This window comes from Pipra filicauda, unplaced genomic scaffold, assembly GCF_003945595.2.
Source record: "Pipra filicauda isolate LSUMZ 115617 unplaced genomic scaffold, ASM394559v2 scaffold55_size4083901_pilon, whole genome shotgun sequence".
Lineage (NCBI taxonomy): Eukaryota > Metazoa > Chordata > Aves > Passeriformes > Pipridae > Pipra > Pipra filicauda.
Window position 1 is genome coordinate 2922740 of NW_024104709.1, and position 20410 is coordinate 2943149.

The 20410-nt window shown below is 41.0% G+C and overlaps 1 protein-coding gene across 1 annotated transcript; it reads left to right on the top strand.

Annotated features, from left to right (window-relative positions):
* Positions 1–2683: 2683 nt before the first annotated feature.
* LOC120324495 lies at positions 2684–19369 on the top strand. The gene is made up of 5 exons (XM_039387401.1): positions 2684–2938; positions 4033–4244; positions 16497–16593; positions 18766–18841; positions 19153–19369. The coding sequence occupies exons 1-5, from the start codon at positions 2684–2686 to the stop codon at positions 19179–19181; spliced, it is 669 nt and encodes a 222-aa protein (XP_039243335.1). The 3' UTR covers positions 19182–19369.
* Positions 19370–20410: the final 1041 nt, after the last annotated feature.

Genomic DNA, 20410 nt, shown 5'->3' on the forward strand with positions numbered 1-20410 from the left:
TCAACAGAAGCCTCTGGTAGAGACACGGTTGTATCAGTAAAATGGTATTTTTACCAATAATATTTTATGACAGTGGTGGGAGATGGTTTTATTCTACTAGCAGACAGTAGTGTTTTGCTAGTACAGATGTAGCCATGCTAAACTGCTTAGGATTTTAGTATTCACTGCAAAGCACTCCCCTCAGTGATTCCCAAACCAATCAATTTTGTTGGTGTTGCCAGAGAAAGGCCATGCAACTGGCCCTGGCAACTCTCAGCTTTGTGGTACCATACATGACAGTATTTAATAAGGGGAGAGTGCAGAGAGAGTTTCATGAGAAGTCCAGGCTACATCTGTTGGCCACATAGTTTTTTCAGGCAGGCATGTGAAAAGATCAGGCTGAACCAAGTTGGAGTAAACAATGACTAACAAAAAATTTTTTTTCAAAAATACTTTCTGTCATTGGAAGAAAAGGTTTAACAATACTGGCAAAAACGATACTGGAATAAATTGTGCTGACCTCATGGTTTTCATAATTACAACTATACTGGAAAATTCTTTGTGGTGTAAACTAGCTCTCAGAAAAGACCCTAGGGGAAAGGGTGAAGGGCGATAACAGTTAGCACTTCATTCAGGAGCAGGGAAGGAGGAGGGAGCATCACTACTTTGGTTTGTAAGGGTAGGCCAGATGCACCAGCTTGATCAGACTGTGACCCACTCTCAAGCCTTGCCTATACAAAGTGTGTGTGTATTACTCTTTATTCACCTGTGCTCATGGCCTCCGTTTCCAGAGAGTTCCTAGGAGGTGCGTGTGCACAGCTCTAGGACCAGCTTATCAGATTCAGTCTCTACTGAGCTGGTGCTCAAAAGTGCAATTCTTCGTTTTCACAGTTCATATCTAGGCGCTCTGTAATTTGGAAGGGCATGACCACTAATCAACCTTTACTCCACCTTAATAAAGTTTTTCAATATTCTGTGTCCTTACTTTCCCCCTCCTCCCCCCATCCCAACAAATTTCTTAAAGCCTTTCAGTACTCTGGTACAGTTTTTTCTCTGTCACTGCTTCTGCAGCTTTAACAATGATTCTCCTGCTCAAAATGGTGACTGGTTGCATGCTAGAGCTTTCACTGTGTCTGCACAACTCACACCTGAGCCCTTCTCCTCACCGAGGAACAGGACTCAAAGGACTCAAAGCTGAACCTTAGGGCAGAGGAACAGGACTCAAAGGCTGAACCTCAGGGCATTCAGAAACAATTTGGAAGTGACTCTGGAAGTGATTGTTGGGAATGCATTTTCAAGCAAGGTGAGCTAGGGATGCTGCTCCGACTGCTTCTTCTCTCTCTCTCTCTTGTGCTGTTGTGCCATTTGTGTCTCATGGTGCTTTCACAGTGCTCAACCACCACAGGGCTTTTGTTTCTCCCTATTTCCAGCATTGCAGCTCTGACTCTTCCGTTACCACACCATCCCACCATACCCCCGTTGTCTGTCCCCCATCGCAGCAGCTGCCAGTCTCACACGTGTGTGCAGACATCCCACGCAGGACTGTGTGGTGCTTTATTTCACTCCTCCTCGGGGAAAACATGAAGGGCTGGCAGTGAAGGCTGGCAGTGAAGTGGGAAAGTGAAGGATCTGGGAGGGGTGCAGGCGCACCTCAAGGCAGGCTAGAGGCTGGGAGAAGCAAAAGAATGGAGAAAAGATTGCAACTTCTGCTCCAAGGTTGTGCCTTGCACCTCAGAAAGAAAGGTGCTGGCACAGAGGAGGCCTAGAGAAGACTGAAGTGGCCCATTCCTCTCCATGAGGTGTTCAAACACACACACGAGCAGCACAAAAAGATGAACACAGCTGGGAACAGGAGCCTGTGGAATAGTGAACTGCTCTTTGCTGCAGTTACTGTGCATTCTTCTTTGCCCTTTCCAGGGAGTTTGGGCTCACACAGGCCATAGAGAAGGGCTCAGGTGCCAGCAGAGGTGGGAGCAGTGCAGATCCTAATTTGCTCCCATGGAGGGACTGGTATGGATCCAGCTGTGACAGGGTAAATGGGGGCCTGGAGCTGGGTGTGTTCGGTGCTGCCAACCTTCCGTGCCAAGCCCGGGGAAGGGAGATGCTGCTCGGCTCGGTTTGGTTCTGCCGGTGAAGACAGGAGCAGAGTGAGGCATGCACAGACCACTGCCCTGAGCCGGAGGGGGTTCAAAGGCCCAGCACAAACTCCCGTGGGGCTCAGGCAGGACCAAAACTTTGGTGTGAACATGGGAGATGCCTGACAGGGCTGTGCTTGGCAACTCCTTGGGCAAGTGGCCTACGGCTTGGACTCTGAGCGCCGTGCAGCCCCTCACTGGGGCACTGGGGCCGGGAACAGGTTTGGGGGAGTTCGCAAGGGTCCCTTTTGGAGATGGAAGTGCTGCTTGGTGAGAGCTGTGTTTGCTTTTGCTGGTGCACAAGAGGGAGGTTTAAACAGCAAACAAAACAAACAAACAAAGAAAGCCACAATGGTTGAAGCAGTGAATTCAAATATCACTTATACTAATGTGTTGCAAATTTGCTCCACAAAAAAGTGTTATTTTAACACAAAGATTTTGGGAGTGTGGGCAACACAGATCCCAGGCCGTCATAATAACACTTAATATATGAAGCAGTATTTCCATGGGATCCTAAATTGAGTGGGTAAATAAATGCATGTATCTTTAAATTAATTCAATCCGGCGCAATGCAACTGACTGCCCCGGGTCTGGTGCTACTTAGGACGATCCCGGCAGCAGTCTGTGAACGCCGCGAACTCCCGGCAGCGGGCCAGGCACGGGCCGCCGCCTCTGCCCGGCGCCACCTCGCGGCCGCCCGCCCGCCGGGCCCGCCGGCGCCCGGTGCCTGCCGGGAGCGGCGGCCATGTCGCGCTCCACGGGCCGCGGGCAGGGCGGGCAGGGAGGTTCCGTCGGCCCTTAGTTCTCTCCTCACACGGACCTCGGTAATCAGACAGGAACCTAGGGGCTTACCTTCTTTTAGTATTCTGAGTGTGTTGTGCCAGATCATCTGCGCAGTGGTGCCACTGGAGCTGTGGTGCCCGGTGCCTCCTGCTGAGCTGGTGACACTGGCTTCCTGGGCTGCTTTTTTGGGGCAACATTTCCCCCCATGCCTGCGCGTTCGCCTCTTGCTCTACTCAGAAGTGTTTTTCTAAGCGATAATGCTTAGGTGGGACTTGGCAAACCCATTGCCTGCGGAGAGAACACTTGTGGTAGTAGGAGTTATGATAAATCACAGTTACCTTGAAGGAGCATAAATGGAAAAAAAGAAAAGAGGAAAGGACTTAAAATTTTTATTTGGGGTACAAAGAGCACCGAAGTTAAATTTTCAAAGGCTTACAAAGACCAATGGAAAAGCAATGGAGGGATTAAACAGGAGTATTGGTTTTATCACACCCTGAGTGCTCATTCTGTAGATATACAGCAAACCCCTTACTAATCTCTAATAAAAGTCCTCAGAATATAGTGTGGCCTTGCAAAAAATGGCGTGGAAGGGCTGTCGTGCATCTTTGCTCCATTCCCCGTTTGGTGGACATTAAGGTTGTTGCCTGATGGAGGTTTTGAGAGCAGGCAAAAGTCATGATACCGCTGCTCCACAGGGCAGCGTTGCATGCTGTCAGTGTTGTATGAAGTCAGTTGTACAGTTGTGATGACAGCCTTGACAGGCAATGCTTTCATAGCAACCCAGTGTTCCACAGTCTTTTGAGAAATTAAATATGTTAATTTTTTTTTACTGGAAGTAAGTTTCCATAAGTGTAGGGACAAGGTTAGAAATGTTACTAAGTATAACCCTCAATGGGTGAAATACCAGAAGATCCAGACAGTCATTGTTTGTTTTTCAGTCCCATAACGAGGGTAATTTTTGACTGGGGAAAGAGTCAGACTTCTGATTTTGTCATTCCTTGGGTTTGCAATACTACCTGATGCTGTACCTGGACTGTATCTTAGTGTAGTAGCTCTGTGTGTGGACAGGAGTGTCATGTGTGCTCACAGTGGTGGAGGGCTCCTGGCCACTCAATGACAGTATCTTCCTTCGCAGGATGCAGCAGCCCCTTCAGTGTCCAGATATCAGAAGCCAGGAGCCATTGCCTGTAATGAACACTTCTCTCAAACCACCAGGACTCACACTTCTATGCTTGCTTTGTGCTGTTCACAAACTGCCCACATGCTGTTCCTTCCCTCCTGTAGGACACTGACCCCTGACAGCAGATTTGCTGAGGTGTTTTTTCTCTTCTACATTGAGCCTTTCAGGTATAGTCTAACTGAGAAGAGAAAGTGGGCTAACTGGTTTTGCATGGTACTCTGTACATACATCTACATGTATGGGTGAACCAAGACTTCTGAGTATTTCACCTTCCAATAGAAAATAATATTTTGTTTAAGGTCTTAGAAAGAAATTTTATACGTCTATAGAGTGGGTCTAGGCTTTTCTGGCCAGAGAACAGGGGTTCTCTTGGGTTTTATAAAACATGCTCAAAATGGGGCCAGAGGAAAAAAATCAATGGTCAGAGACACTATATGCTGATTTACAGGTAGATTAGGGATATCAATATTGCAACCGATATGGATATTTGTACATTATGTTTGTGTAGTGCCTTCATTTTGTTCACAAGCCTAAATCACATCAGAGATTCCTGAGCATTCAAAAATAGGAACTCTTACATAACTAAAGAATAGAAACTAAAGAATAGAAAGATTCTGATTAATATAACTGCCTTCTTGAATGTGTATCAAACCCATGATTGTAGAGAATGGAAAAAATTACTTTGTGGAGTTCAAGCTATTTCTCTTTTGTTAAAACAAGAGCAACTTGAAAGATAGTGTAAGTTTTATAATTCAAATGGCTCAAGTGCCTTACTCTAGGAGTTGGAGGAAGGAACATCTTATCCACACTGCTACCACTTATGTGTATTTAAAAATAGACAAGACAGAGACTCGGTATATACCTGATGCTTCTTGCACAGTGGATACAACTTTGATGGTTTATGCCATGTCCAAAACAAAAGAGATTCTGTACCTTCTTCTCTAACACAAGGTTTTGTCTGAACTGAGTATACTCAAGAGGGGCAAAAGCAGAACTGAAACTGAGCCATTTTGTTTCCCCTACTCTAATTCTGCTCAAAGAATATCAATTCTAGCTAAAATTTTGAGACAATCAAAAAGGCACTCTTCAGTAAAACTGGATGTTTTACAGATACAGTATGTGAAGAGGAATATTTTCTTCTTCCAGTGTCTTTTTTATGTGGCTATCATGTAGATAACAGCAGGAAATTCCACTTAAGTAGATCCTTAATGGATTTAACTAATGGTTTCTTTGTGATGCTCTCAGACAGTTCTCCTGTAATGTGGATCCTCTAAATATTTAAATCCACCATTGAAGCATTTAATAGGAAGAAAGTCTCCTACCATTAGAATAAAGACAAGGCTTTCAGCTGGAAACAATACCAAAACAAAATCTGATTTGTACAACTGCATCAAGAATCCAAGCTCACTTGCTCTCTGAGGCAACTGGTACAACAAGGACCTGGGGTGCCAGGTAAACAACAAGCGATCATTTGTATATTCAATCCCGTCCTCCATATTTTTGAGGGCTGTTGGTATGATTATTGGTTTGAGTGAACAGTAAAGCTGGTAAATTAATATTGCTACTTACTGTTGGTACAGGGAAACTGCCTAACCCATGGGCTCATGGAATCTTGAGAATAGTGGGTGGGTTAACCTGGCATGCTTCTCCTTGTTTTGAGTCTTCTGACACTGTCTCAAAGTGATCTTACTGTTCTATCCATTGTCCTTTTATTTTATTCCTTTTAGAAGTGGTGCCTAATGTTTCTCAAGTTCCATAAAATATTTGAGCTGGAAGGAAAAACCTTTTAGAAATCTACTTACTGTATTGTCAAGACCCAATTTTTTCTCTCCTATCTCTTGCTTGGGAAAAACAGTCACTTCAGAAACTAGCCCTGCTCTTTAAGCTGTCTGCTTATTCCTGGATTTTACCATGTTTCCCTTGCACAAAGAACAAAGTCTACTGTTTTCAATCTAGATTGTTTTTGAAAATGAGAAATAATAGAAAAAGAAAGGCTCCCTGTAGCTTGCATTCAACAGAACAAAACCATAGAACTGCAATTGCCCCACAGCTGCTTTTGTGGTATATAATATATATCCACTACCTTTGAATACGTAGGACTCCTCAAAAAGAATAAATATCACTCCCAGCTAAATACATCTGTTTATTCTTCTCTGCACAGTTTGAGCAGGGATGTTTATTTCCGCAGATGATATCAATAAATTTATAGGAATTTTCTGCCATCACTTCACAGTCCGTATTGTCTAAATCCACCTGTAACCTGTTCCATTTCTAGCCCTTAAATACAGACACTTTTAAAATTTTATTCTCTGATATTTCTGTGATACAATTAATTTCTGCATTTCAGTCACTTGGTATTATTATGTATACAAGCACATAAAGCCATTCTGAGTTCTTCCATGCACAACTGTGGTATAAATAATACACAATATAAGCAGTAAAGTTTCTCACTTGCTATGGAAACCGAACATCTAGAAAAGGGCACACTGGACCAAGTTACCCAAAATGGCACCCTCATTTGGCTCTAATGGGAAGGTTCTCTAATAAAATGAGTGTGTACCTAAATTTTTCTTCTTATTGCATCTCAGTGCTGTTAGTGATAATGCAGAACTATCAGCATGTTCCTCTCACGCTTGTACTTTATGTTGCATGGATACACTCAAAGGCTCAAATTAAAGGCTTTCTTGCTATCCTACCCACTGCCAGAAATGGAGTGCCTGTTTTTAAACCAAGTGCTGGATTCTTTGTTACTCAGTATCTCCTGCAGTTATGTAAACCAAAGAGAGTCAATGGAAAATGGCTATTGGATATTAACATCTATGTAAATCAGTGCAGATGCTGAACTGGTAGCATTTTATATCCCCTTGCAGAGCAGAATATGACTACCTCAAGTTAAAAATGGGGTGAAATTTATTTTGGGTGAAGGAAAGCAGTAATCAGTGAGTACATGGAAACTGCTGTTACTTGGAGCCAGTCAAACTTTTCTTATCTAGGTGCCTGTGTAGATTATTATGTATGTTATGTATATGTGCACTTGCAGTCCCAAAAGGTCAAGGGAGTTGATTCTGCCCCTTTACTCTGCTCTGGTGAGACCTCACCCAGAGCACTGCATAGTCCCCAGCACAGAAAAGACATCGACCTATTGGAGTGAGTCCAAAGGAGGACAAATATGATGAGGAGGCTGGAGCGCCTCTCCTATGAAGACAAGGGTGAGAGAGTTGGGTTTGTTCAGCCCAGAGAACAAAAGGCTTTGGGAAAACCTTATAGCAACTTCCAGTACTTAAAGTGGGCTACAAGAGTGCTGGAGAGAGACTTTTTACAAGGGCATGTTGTGACAGAACAATGAGGAATGGCTTCAAACTGAAAGAGAATAGGTTTAGATTAGCTATTAGGAAAAACATCTTTACTGTGAGGGGGGTGAGGCACTGGAACAGGTTATCCAGAGAAGCTGTGGATGTCCCATCCTTGGAATTTTTTTAGGCCAGGCTGGATGTGGCTCTGAGCAACCTGAGCTAATGGAATGTGTCCCTGCCCATGGCAGGAGGTTGGAACTAGATGATCTTCAACGTTCCTTCCAACTCAAACCATTCTATGATTCTATGATTTGCATAGCGGTTAACAAGCAGAAAATGCAAGCGCTGAATTAAGGATAAAGGCCACTTCACAGAATCCCGGAATGGGTAAGGTTGGACGGGACCACAGTGGATCATCTGGTCCAACCTCCCTGCTCAAGCAGGGTCATCCTAGAGCACATTGCACAGAATTGCATCCAAATGGCTCTTGAATATCTCCAGTAAGGGAGACTCCACAACCTCTCTGGGCAACCTGTTCCAGTGCTCAGTCACCCACATAGTAAAGACGTTCTTCCTCATGCACAGGTAGAACTTCCTGTGCATCAGTTTCTGCCCATTGCCTCATGTCCTATTGCTTGGCACCACCAAGAAAAGCCTGGGTCCATCCTCCTGACACCCTCCCTTCAGATACTTATAGACATTGGTGAGGTCCCCTCAGTAGTCTCTTAGGCACCTAACTCCAGTTTTTGTGCCTTTGAAATCTTTTGTGCCTTTGGAAACCTCCCATTCTTACCTAATTTATGTATGTATTTACTTTTGAAGGTTTTGCCTATTTAATCCATGATAGCAAAGAAAGGATATAGTACTAGTCTGAATTGGTACAGGAGCAAATGCCTCCAAAAATAGTGTGATTTTTTTAGAGGCCCATCTGTGAATTGCTGCTTTGTGCTGACCTACAATTTATGCAGCTTTTGCCCAAATCTAATGGCTTAAAAATAGTTTGTAAGTGTTACAGGCATTCAGTCAGATTAGTCACTTAGTCAAATCATCCTTTCAACTGGTGCTTTCAGCAAATGGTTAAAACAGCATTTGAGGAAGGACCAGGTGTATGATCTAATGCCTGAAAGCAGCTCATGCTCAATGACATAATCCTAAGAATAAATGTGTTGTAAATGTATGGCCAAACACAAGAGAATATCTGTCATCAAGTAGCTAGAAGTGCCACATGTTTTTTGTATCACTGTGCTGGAACGACTGAGAGTTGTGCAGCACTTTCAGCTCTTCTGAGAAATGTACCACACACTGCTTCATCATGCGCTGGATCCAGGGCAGATGCTTTTAAGAAATCCTTAACCAGCAGAAGTAAAATCTTACTGGGTACCTTTTCTTCTAGATGGAAGAAACTCAAAATTCACAGAATTTTAAATATACAGCTTCTAGTGGCATATATTCAATGGATTGTGGGACAGTGCCTCTCACCATGTTGTGGCACTATAGCTAAACAGAGGACACTGGGAGTCCTGTGCACAAGGATCAAAGTCTGGGTCCATCAGTGATGTACATGATGTCAGGTTAATCACTTGGCCTCTTCATGTCCTGCTTCTACTAGTGTATCAGGATAATATACAATATGGATGTTTGGAAGACAAAAGCTTGGAAAAAGGGAACTGTACTACTACTATTACAATGACTATTGCAGTTGCAATTGTGCTTTCAGAATTCACTGTAAATAATACATTATTGACTCTCATTTAAAGATTATTCCAGATTTCTCCAAGAATACCTCTTGGACTAGACCTCATTCTTCATCTCTACATCTGTCTTCACTGTGAATGTGTATAGCTCTGCCATTACTGTCTTTACAGGTAATTTTTAACTGGATTCATTGTCCTTGTCTTCATTCTTGTTCTTGCTAATCAGTTCCTTTCCTGTTGATGTTTTTCTTTCCCCGAAGGATGGTATATCTTCATTTACAGTTTGAAAACTACCGCTTAAATGGAGTGTTAAATCACTTCTGGAAACTGGGCCTAAAATAAACAGTTATACTGTACGAAAAACCACATCAACCTTTTGATCCTGTTCTTGCCTCTTTTCAGAGGCATGTTAGGAATAGCTGTGTATACATACTGAATGTACTATCTTCAAACCCTTTACTAGGACCCATCCTAGTATTTGAGTGCTCATTGCAACTCTATGACAGTTCAAATCCATCGTCTCCTGCTAAACCTGCAACTAACTTCTCAGCTTTCCTCCCTCAGTTTCCTGCCTGTCCTGCAGCCATTACCATTACAATCTGCAGGTGCTCCCTCATCCCTGCATGTCACTTCCAAAGCATTCTGCGTTACTACTTTCACTGGTGAGCCCTCTGACTTACCAGTATTCAGTTTCTCCTGTTCAACTGAATTGCTGTTGGCCTGTTAACTTTCCCAAATAGTAAAAAAAAAAATAAAACACTATTGTATTAAAACTGGGGAGTTAAACAATGGACAGTGATGAACCAGAGTCAGCATAGATTTTGCCATTTCTAGGGAGGAGGGGTATTTATGGGCTTAATTTCTCACAAGAACTGGGCAATGACACTTTATAAAAAAAAATTAAACATCCTCAATTTTTCATTTTGGGGGAAAAAAAGGAAGGAAATGATCTGTAATAAATTGAAAATAAGAATACAGAATAGAACCTCTTTTGTGGCCACAGTAGCAATGTTTAATCTGTAATATATGAGGCTCATTCAACAATCACCTCTTTTGGCAGCAGATGATGGCTGAGATTTTTGTTGCTCCTGGATAATTGGTGCTAGTGGAGCAGCTGAGAACTGGAAGGCCTCATCTTACACCAGTCAGACCCAAATTCTCAACCTAGTTTCAGAGTAAATGGGAGACCAAAAAGAAGGGGGAAGGAGTTTTTCTGGAGTCTTTCTTCCAGGAAGGGAAGAAAATTGTGAACAAGTGAATCCTCATGACCACAGGTAGAGACAAGCCTTTCCTCTTATGTCCTAATTCAGCAGTGGGAACCGTGCCTGGGATGTTCACTGAGGAACCCTTCTTGTAGTCTCCGGTTCAGGTGGGTGGTAGACAGTCTCACAGCCTGTTTGACATTCAGGAGGGAAGGCACTGATGAAGCAAAGCTCTCCGTGTCTTAGACGGGAAGGCACGGGTAAGGAAAGAGACCATTCACACCGTCTTTATTTCTCTTGATGTGGAGTTTGTATGCCGGTGCATTTCTGTGTACGTCCCCTGATGTCAGTGGAATTAGTGTTAGGGGAGGAATAGAAGCATGTCCCACAGGCATGGTCGCAAGGCAAGGAAGAGATCTCCCAGGGGCCTCTCAAATTTGTGAAGGCAGTGGAATAGTAGATCTCAAAAAGAATACTAAATGTGAAATAGGGAGCTGGGATGTTTCAGCTCATTAGTGATTGTTAAAAATAACTATTGCTCCGTGAGTGTAAACTATTGAGTATGCCATGCTTAGAATGAGGTTGAGAAAGACGCTTCTTCATAGCCTGGTTATTATACATGGTCATCTACAATCACTGCTTTTTACACTGTGATTTTCAAAGTGTGTGAAAAACACTTTATACTCCTGTGTGTGTCTAAGTTGATTTCACACAGTCCAGCCCAAGCCACCATGTGCAATCATTTAGTGATTATTTTGTGTGCCTTTCTAATGTAAGACTCTTTGAGCAATAGCAGATATTTAATTGATTGCTCTTTTCATAAAGTATCAGCATTCAGCCAGTAACCATTTTATTACAAAATGGTGCTTGGAATGAGCAGCTTTCTCCCACACAGTAATCGCATTGGTTGTGAAAAGATAGGATCAGGTGACAATGAGACCTTCTCAATGACACTATGGTAAATCACACTCAATAAGAGTAAAGAGTTCTGAGTAAAAATTATTCCATTTTCTATTAACAAAGTCCTTGGCAATCGGCAGCCAGTGCCACAATGGCAATACTTCAGACACTGCTGGAGAAGTAAGAGATTGTTGTCCAAAATGGAAAAATGTTAGTAGGAAGCTAAGCTCAGTTAAACTGAGCTTATATACTCATTTTTCACTGCTAGCTCTTACAGCCTTTTTGGGGTGTGTGTGTCCCATTTTAAAGTTTCTCTCCCTTTGTTGCTCTGAAACTGTTGGGTAAAACTTAATCCATGGTATCTGTTAAGGCAATTATATCCAGCTTGCCTCCATGGTATCTAATATACCTTAGCAATTACGCACAGAGGTACATTTTTTTTCCCTTGCATTTGTTTATTTATTATATTTTATTGCTGTTGTGTTGATTGGACAAAAAGTGGTTTCATGGCAGGAAGATATGTGGCGATTCCCGTGTTTTCAAAAGGGAGATAATTCCATATTTAGCTTTCTATTTCCTGTAATGATATCTCTCATTCTTGTTGCAGACAGTTGTTTCAGAGAGGTGCTTTGAGAAGTCAGGTTAGTGTAGGCTGAAGAGATTCCTGTCTCTGAACTGTCCCATAAAGGGCTTTGAAAACAGATGAGAATCTTAAAAATCATGAAACAAAGGGGCTTAAGAAGATACACGATCTCTAGTCTATAGTATAAGAACTGTATTTTGCATGACTGAAGCTTTTGAAGTCTCTTTCCCTGATTCACATGATCCTTGGAAGCTACAAACACATGACTATACTGTGTCCAAGACATGATGCCATTGTGACCAAGAGTGGGTGCTTCTTGACTAGGTTTGGTCAAGTCAGGCTGTTACTGCAGTGCTTTGTTCAATTGGCTCCAGTCTTCATGTGTTGATTTGAAATAAATTAATTTGTCACAGGTGCTGGTGAGTCTAAGATAACCTGCACCATGCTGGTACATTGGCCCCTGCCTGAGTGTGCAGGTGACCTGAAATAAATTCTAAAAGTACTGAGAGCTTCCATATTTTTATCAGTTATGGTAATCATGACCAGTTGAGCATTCATTCTAACATTTTAGGACTCTCAGTCATTAAGTGTTATTTCTTCTGTTAAAACCACTGAAAAACAAAGACCAAATTGTGAAGATCTGCACTGCCTACTGTGAGTAGTCTATATTTTGCCATGGACAGGCATGAATGGCTATTTAGGATTCCAGAGAAGCCTGAGACAGAACCATACTATATTTTCCTCCACTAGCTCCCAGCTAACAAGTAACTTCAGGAAAGAAAATGTCCTTGATGTATCAGTTTTTTGAAATCAACCATCTTGCTCAGGACAGCTAATTTCTCAAAACTCAGACACTTCTATGAAATAAAATGCAAGGTATTATTTTTAAATGAAGAAACATTATTTTCATTTGCATTTCTGCAGACATAAAATGGCTAAAGAATTTTTCCTGAGATTTAGAGAAGTTGCCTTTGGCCACGAAGTGTGAATAGAGAGTTGTAACCCAAAGGTAATATTTTCAGCAGAATCTTATCAAGCAAGCGGCTGAAATGAAATTTTTTTCCTCATCTTATCTGTTACCAATGGATGATAGGTTTTCCTTTCATCTTCTGTATGATACCTCCCTCAACTGCATCTGAGTCCATGATTAAATTCCTGATTGCTAATTAATACAAGTTATTATTTACTGTTATTATTAAGTAAGGGCAGGGCTGTCTTTATCTGTCTGTAGGGTCTGCCCTTATATCTGCTCTGGGTATTGCTACTACAGTGGAACTGAATGTGCCTCAGCCTCATGCAGATGCACTGTGTCAGAAAACATCTGCTAACTGCTGATTTTATGCATATTACAGAGACTTTATGTACTGTTAAATGGACCACTTTTTCATTTCAAACCATAATTTTCCATGTGGCATCATTTGATCTGTCCTCACTCCAACATTTGGTTTGATCAACTCATTTCTTCCTACCCAATATGTTTGTTGTAACCTCCTCTACGGCTGTGTGTGTCCTCTCTGTGAATGGAAATTACTACAGTGCTCCTGTCATAATAATATGGTGGTAGGGCAAAACGTGTAGTTTTAATCAATATATTTTATTTCCATTAGCTTCTTTCATCACCGAGCTTTAGTCTAGACAGCTTAGGTCTGGTAATGCCAACTGCTACCCAGCTACATACATGATCAAATGCGGGTTTTCAGGAGTACCCAGGACACTTAACCGGGTACTCGGTTTAGAGCTTAAATGCAGTTGATGAGGAGAAGCTTGTCCTCCACACAGAACTTCACTGTGCCTGTACACTGAACTTCTGAATGGAAGAGACAGAGGGGCAACTTATTTGGGTCACTGCCCTTTGAGAACACATCCATTTGAGCCCTGCTGTTACCCTCCTGGCAGTTGAGCTGCCAGGCCGTGGCAGTAGAGGGTGCAGGAGGCAGAAGTGGGAAAGGGTTAAAAGGGGGGCCATTCCCTCTGGAGATGGGGCATGCTTTGCTACAAATTGTTTTGCTTTGGTTTTCTTGTGACATTTAACTTTATATCAGCTACCTGTCATTCCCCCATGGTTAAACTTGAAATTACTGTGGAGAGAGTTACTTTGTAGATCCAGGCTGTTCATGACTGCTTTGCATGGGCTGTGGAATGACGAGCTTTTGTCTGCTCATTCCTAGGAGTTCTTGAAACAATAGGTCTCTTCTGTACCTGTTGAATCATAACTTGGGATTAGTACAGCTCTAATTACAACAGCGAAGACAGTACTTATTTGGTAACCTTTGGTCATGGTGACATTTCTAGAGGCTACAAGGAAAAAGATATAAAGTTTGAATAACACGTACCAATAATTTCTGATATGTGTAAGTAGCTGGAGGAGGGGCGCATACTGCTGGGGAAACATTTTTGCCAGATAAAACATCACACAGTCTTTCTTGGCAAGCATAGAACTCCACTGGTACATTATAAAATAATAACAGCCTCCCCCCCCAATAGATTTTGCATATTTAGTGATTCTGACAAATTTGAATAAATGTGATTTATTGTTATTAATAATAATGCATATTTAGATAGCTCTTTTAATCTTCAAAGCACTTTATAAATACGAGTTTGTTAACTAGTCCTTGCAACAGCCTTGTGAGGTGCAGAATTATCCAAATATTAGAGGTATATAATGGTGCGCAGTGCACCAATTTCCAGCAACCTTTTAACAATGCATTGAAGTCTGATATATGACCTGTATCCTTGTATTTCTGGAATATCACACAGTGATATATATGTATCTAAAATAAGTGATTCCTTCTATGAAAACAAAGTAGACATATCACTTATGTGTGTATAATTCTCTTCCAATTCATTTTCTCAAAAATTATAATTTAGTTGTGCTTGAGGTAACAGTCAGGAAAGCCAGCAGTGATGTTGGTGGGGAGACTGAGGTGCAAGACACTAAGCTCATTTTTGTGGGTGAGGGAAAAAAGCTAGTTCCTATCTCATGTATTTTGCAGTCCAAAAATATGATAAGAGACAACAGATGGATACAGCAAAGAGACAGAGACATCACGAGGTTACAGTAAGAGGATTACAATTACTATAAGAAGTGGTGGTCATAGCACACCAGCTGTTTAACCATTCTCAGATAATTTTTTAGTCATTGCAACAGTAAGAGTAAGAGTATTATTTGAAGGAAGGTGACATAATGACTAGGCAGACTTTTTTAATGTTTCCACATGCAGATGTAAAGACATATGGAAAATACCTTCTTAAGAAAATGGGATTTCACCTTTGGTAAAAACAAGGTGAGAGCTAAGGATTCTGATTTACTATATGAAATCATGATGGATGAGACAGGGATAAGAGATAAACTGAAGTGAATTTGGGTCTGAAGTGAAATGCAAGGTAAAGGCATGTAGTGACAGGGAAGTGAGGTGACAGGAGTGAAGTGCCAACACAGAAGATGACAGGTGTGTTTTGATAGAGCTGTTTGGTAGAAGCTGTTGCAGTTCTGAGGCTGTTTCAAACTCTGTAATGAAAGCCTTGTGTTTCTTGACTGTGCTACAGGAGGTTGTGAGGACAGTCTTCCTACACTAACTTTCTGTGGCCTCCATGACGCGGACACCAGTACTGTGCTTTGCAGCTATTTTAGTCCTGTGCAAGAGTGGCTTGCACTTTTGCTTGTTGTTCAGCTCAAACACTCCCTGTGTTTGCACATGTGCCTTAAGACTCAGTTGAAACACAGGGAAGGAGTGAAGATTTACATACCACATTAATCTCTGATCAATGTGGTCTCCATTCTTCACTGCTCATGGTAAAGCCCTCTCCACGCATCACTCCCGAGGCTACAGATTCTTTACCATGTTGCCATACCAGCCCTTTCAGACAGCCTGGTATGGTAGTTGCACATATCCCCACTGCATACCAAGGTGTAATGTAAACATATACAAACCATTTTAAACAGGAAACAGCCTTGTTGTGGTAGCACTGAGGTCTGTGCAAATTAATCTGTCCTTTGAAAAAGGCAGTAACCCTAATTTGCGTATTATTTCCAGTGTAAGCATTTGGGTTTTGATCAAGCAATTAATGTACTTGATGGGAGTCTTTCGCATTGCCTGCAGTGGGCTTTGGATTGGAACCATAATCCGGATGTCTCACATGCATATACATCCTTAATTAAAATTTTCTAAATTACTGTTACATAATGAGTATCCCAAACCTCCTGTGAAGCATTTCCAGTTAAGCCAGTGAAATAAAATGCACTCGGTGTCTTGCCATCACAGTTAACATGAAGTAGAGCAATTCTCTGTACTGAGTATTAAGACAGGTGAATTATTGGTTCACTGAGAACACTAAGTGAATGTCCTGACTTTTGCATGCTTGCAATTTATAAACAAAGCTGCTTTACTGTAATTTTGCTGCGTTACACACATACATATATATATAAATATGCACACTCTCAGAAAGTTATGATCAGCTTTAAAAACAGGCTTAGAATGAAAATAATAAATCAACCTTAAATGCAGCAACTGCTTCTACTGTAACTATATTCATTCAGTTTGCCAGGCATATTTTAAAAAATATAATAGATTGCTACACCTTTTTACCAAGAAGAGATGCATCCTGTGGCAGCTGTCCATCATTAGGCACAGAATCATTTTAGACTTACCTATATGAAAAAACTGAAGCAGACCTCAATCATACCCCCTCAGTAGTGCAGTGAAAGCAGTCTTTCAAATTTTAACTCTTTTTTTTTTTTTTTTTTCAGCAGGAAATACCAGTCTGGTCTCATAGAGAGTGCTCTGACTTGGATTCATATGACCTGCTTTCTATTCCTGGCTCTGGCTCTGAGTGACCTTATGAAAGTTATTTTTATCTACTATTGTTTTTAAATGTGCAGAAAGAGGTTTCCTAGCAGAGTGGGCCAAACATATCCCACCTCCAAAACTTATCCATGAAGAAGCTACACACCTGTACACGTACAAATGCCAGTCAAGTGTTTGCCTCAAATAAGCTGCTCTGCCTTTCTCCCTTGTACGCTGTCTCTTAGTTCTTTACAGCATAAGAGTCACAGCAGAGTGCCTAAATAATGTTCTTTAAATATACATAGCTTGAAAAGACTAATTACACATACACATTTCTACTCCAGTCAGCTGAGGTGATTTCTGAAAGCAAATACAGCATGGTCAAAAATGAACTTCCCAAAATATTTATGGGCTTACTGTACTGCTACACCCGATACATGATAAGTGTTTTTGGAAAACTGCCTTTCCCTTTAGCAGTATAACTGTCAGACAACACTTCATACACAGCAACACGAAGTCATTGCTTGGGAGATAATCTTTTATATGTTCCTAACAATACGCTCTGAAATCCTACATTTAAAAGGGTTTAAAAACACACAATACCCCAAACCATCAAATAAGCACTAAAAGTAACATGCAGAGCCAGACACAAAACCAGAATGAAAAAGATTTTTTATTATTCTCCTCTGTATTACCATAAATGACATGCTGTATTTAATTTTACAGTGCCCCTGGACAAATCATCAAATACTTTAATAACTACACAAACATTAATATTTAAATACAAGAGATCCCCTCAGTTACTGAATAATCATAACTCTGGATTGATAGGGTACTAAATGGAAAAATCTTGTTTAGGCAGTTGTAAGAGGGGGGGAGGGTGTTTAATGAAACAAGTTTGATGGTCTTGTCATCATAAAACTGATAGATATTTGGCACGATTTATATCTTTGCTAAAAAGAAGTTTGAGGAATGGAACAATGGTGGTGAAGATTAATTTTCCCTTCTTCTGCTGTGAGAGCATAGTCCTTTAGGTCATTAGCAGGAATGTGTGACACAGATTGCACTTTACCCATGCAGGCTCTGTGCTGACTCCTGGAAAATGCAGTTGTTAAATAGCTGCGACTTCTATATTGTGGGATGGGTTGCCCAGCTATCATCACAGCTATCTAGACTCATTTTATGAGAGTGATGAATATGGATGTTAAAAGAGACAGCATACAGAATTCTGGCTGTCAGTGTTTGTTAGACCTGACCACCCGTTCTACCCACTGTCCTTAGTGGGATTTTTTTTTTTTAATTCAGATTTTGTCTTGTTGCTTCAACCACTCTTCCAATTAAACATTCTACCTAATCATGGAAGTTTGACTACTAAACCACAATAAGAACAGTGAATTGCAGGATATTTTTGATCCCTCCAGCACCACAAAAAAAACCCCAACAAACAAACCAAAACAGAACAAACAAACTAAACTAAACCAAACCAAACCAAAACAAAAAGACTGAAAGACTTCTCAATCAAAGCCACTTACATAAATGCCTGAACCAAAAGTCCGAGACTTGACTAGATTTTTTAAGTCTCCAGATCTGGGACCGTGTTCATGCATATGTACCATGTGTCTCTAAGCACATATGACACTAAGCTAATGATAACATCTGTTCAGTTCTGGACAAAGGGTTGGCTTTTATTTGTGTCAACTCATACTCTGCTTGGGTGCCACAGCTTTTGTAGCTAAATGAAATGCTTAGGGGCTGGGAGGTGGGCTGCATTCACTTACTAGTCCCTCATATGGTTTGGCTTCATGCCTGTTTCCAGGAGAGTCTGTCTCTGTGACACACCTTAACATTTTCTTTTCTATTTTGGGGCGCCAGCTCAGATTCTGCACAGAGTTCCTTTTTATTCTGTGCATTTGAGCTCCACGGAGATAATATAATTCTAGATGTATTGTGTTTCTCGGACTCTTCTCAACTGGGAAATACCCCTTTGAGGGAAGTTCAAGTGAAAATATGGATGCGTTTGCATTCTAGCTTCATGGGAGCAGAGAGAGAGGAAGTCACACAGAGACAAAAGGCCCCTGAATAATAGGACAGGGCTTGTGGGCTGGCAGACCCCGGAAGCAATACCATTAGAGTACTTCTCCAGATGTGGACAGCTGACAAACTTTAATGATGAAGGCTGCATCCAGGCCAGTTATGATGAACTAATTAAATATCTTGCTCCATTTAATAAAGGAAGTATGGAAGAATCCAGAGCTGTCTATAAATCACCTACCCAGTGCCCTGCCAAGCTTCTACAGTGGCAGGAAAGGTGAGCAAAAGAAAAGACAATAGGGCAAAACTAAAGGACTAAGACAAATGGAAGTTTCTGTGCTAGGAAAGAATGGGTGTTGTCACCCCATCTTAATGAAAACCAAAATTCTATAGAAACTCTAAAGCTACAGAACCAGAATCAGAGCAAAAAAGTTAGAACACCATAAAAAGTAAGCATAAACACTGCTGCTTAGAGCTGAACAAATTTTTAAATAAGTAATTGATTCTCTCTGTCTCGACTTTATATGCTTAATTTATCATTCAGTTGCTGTAACTTCATTTATTTTTTTTCCCTTTCCTTGTTATAAGGTAGCAATAAAACAAGAAGTTGGAACTGAGTTCTTGAGATTAAGAAAAGATCTGATTACTGTCTGAGACTAACTCTGGGCTTGGGCTGCCTCCACCTCTTCTGCTGCAGTAGTAATGCATGCTCCCTTGAGAGGACAGATTTAGTCACTGAGCGCAGCCTCTTCTTCAGAAGAAGAAAATGTAAAGAGACAGCAGTTTCTAGCAATAAAATAAAAACTAAAACAACATAAAACATTTCTCTCCCACTGATTTATTTCTCCTTCATTTCAGCTTTTCTTGAAATGTACAACCCATGCCCATCACTGAGATTTTGAGCTGTTCATGATTATTTGTAGTGCTTGAGAAAAAAGCTGATTTTGCATATATATGTTAACAAAAGAAAATACATTTTCACCTTTTTTACTTCACTCCAAAAATCTACCTGAAACATGCTGAGAAACTAGAAATACGTTCTTAAAGATTAATCTCATTTGAAGACATTGAAACACTGGTGAGGAATAAAATTCTACAAAACCATATTACTTTATGGTAAAATTGTGAATGCAATGTACTGGAATGAGTAATTGAACTCCCCACATTGCACTGTGATTTCTCCCTTCCCCTATATGTGCATGGGTGTTTGTATTTTTGTACAGACGGGCAGCAATAGAAAGCTACTCTAAAAGGATGTTTTAGTGAAGTCTTTCAATTTATTGTTAACAATTTTTTGAGATGCACATACACTTTCCTCATTGCCAAGCATCCTCTTTCAAAGATATCTTCCAAGTCCTACAATCTGAAGGTTAGAGTGTCTTTTGCATATCACTTAACCATTCTGATTGCTTCCTATTCCTTAACAGAAACATAGATAAGCAACTATTTTGTGAAACTGTATTTTGAACATCTGAAGTAATTTCTGGGGCTAGTCCCAAAGTATACTGGAAGCATGAATTAATCCTCTGTGGTCTAGAAATCATAAGTGGAAATGCTGGAGAAGTCTTCTGTTCACCAATAATGCAGCTCACAACAGAGAAACTATCTTTTCTTGAGCCTACTGTGAAATAAGAGGTACTTATGTTGTCTGTGTTCATAACATCAGTGATGCCCAAAGCAAAGAGATTACAAATATTTTACAGAGTTCTTATCACCAAATATGTACTCACAAGGATACAGAAAGGCAGAAGCTCACATAAGAGCTACAGAAGATGGTCATAGCACTCTATTTACCAGTCTGTTATCTGTTTGTTGCCATAACCTCTCAGAAAGTACAGATTATTGT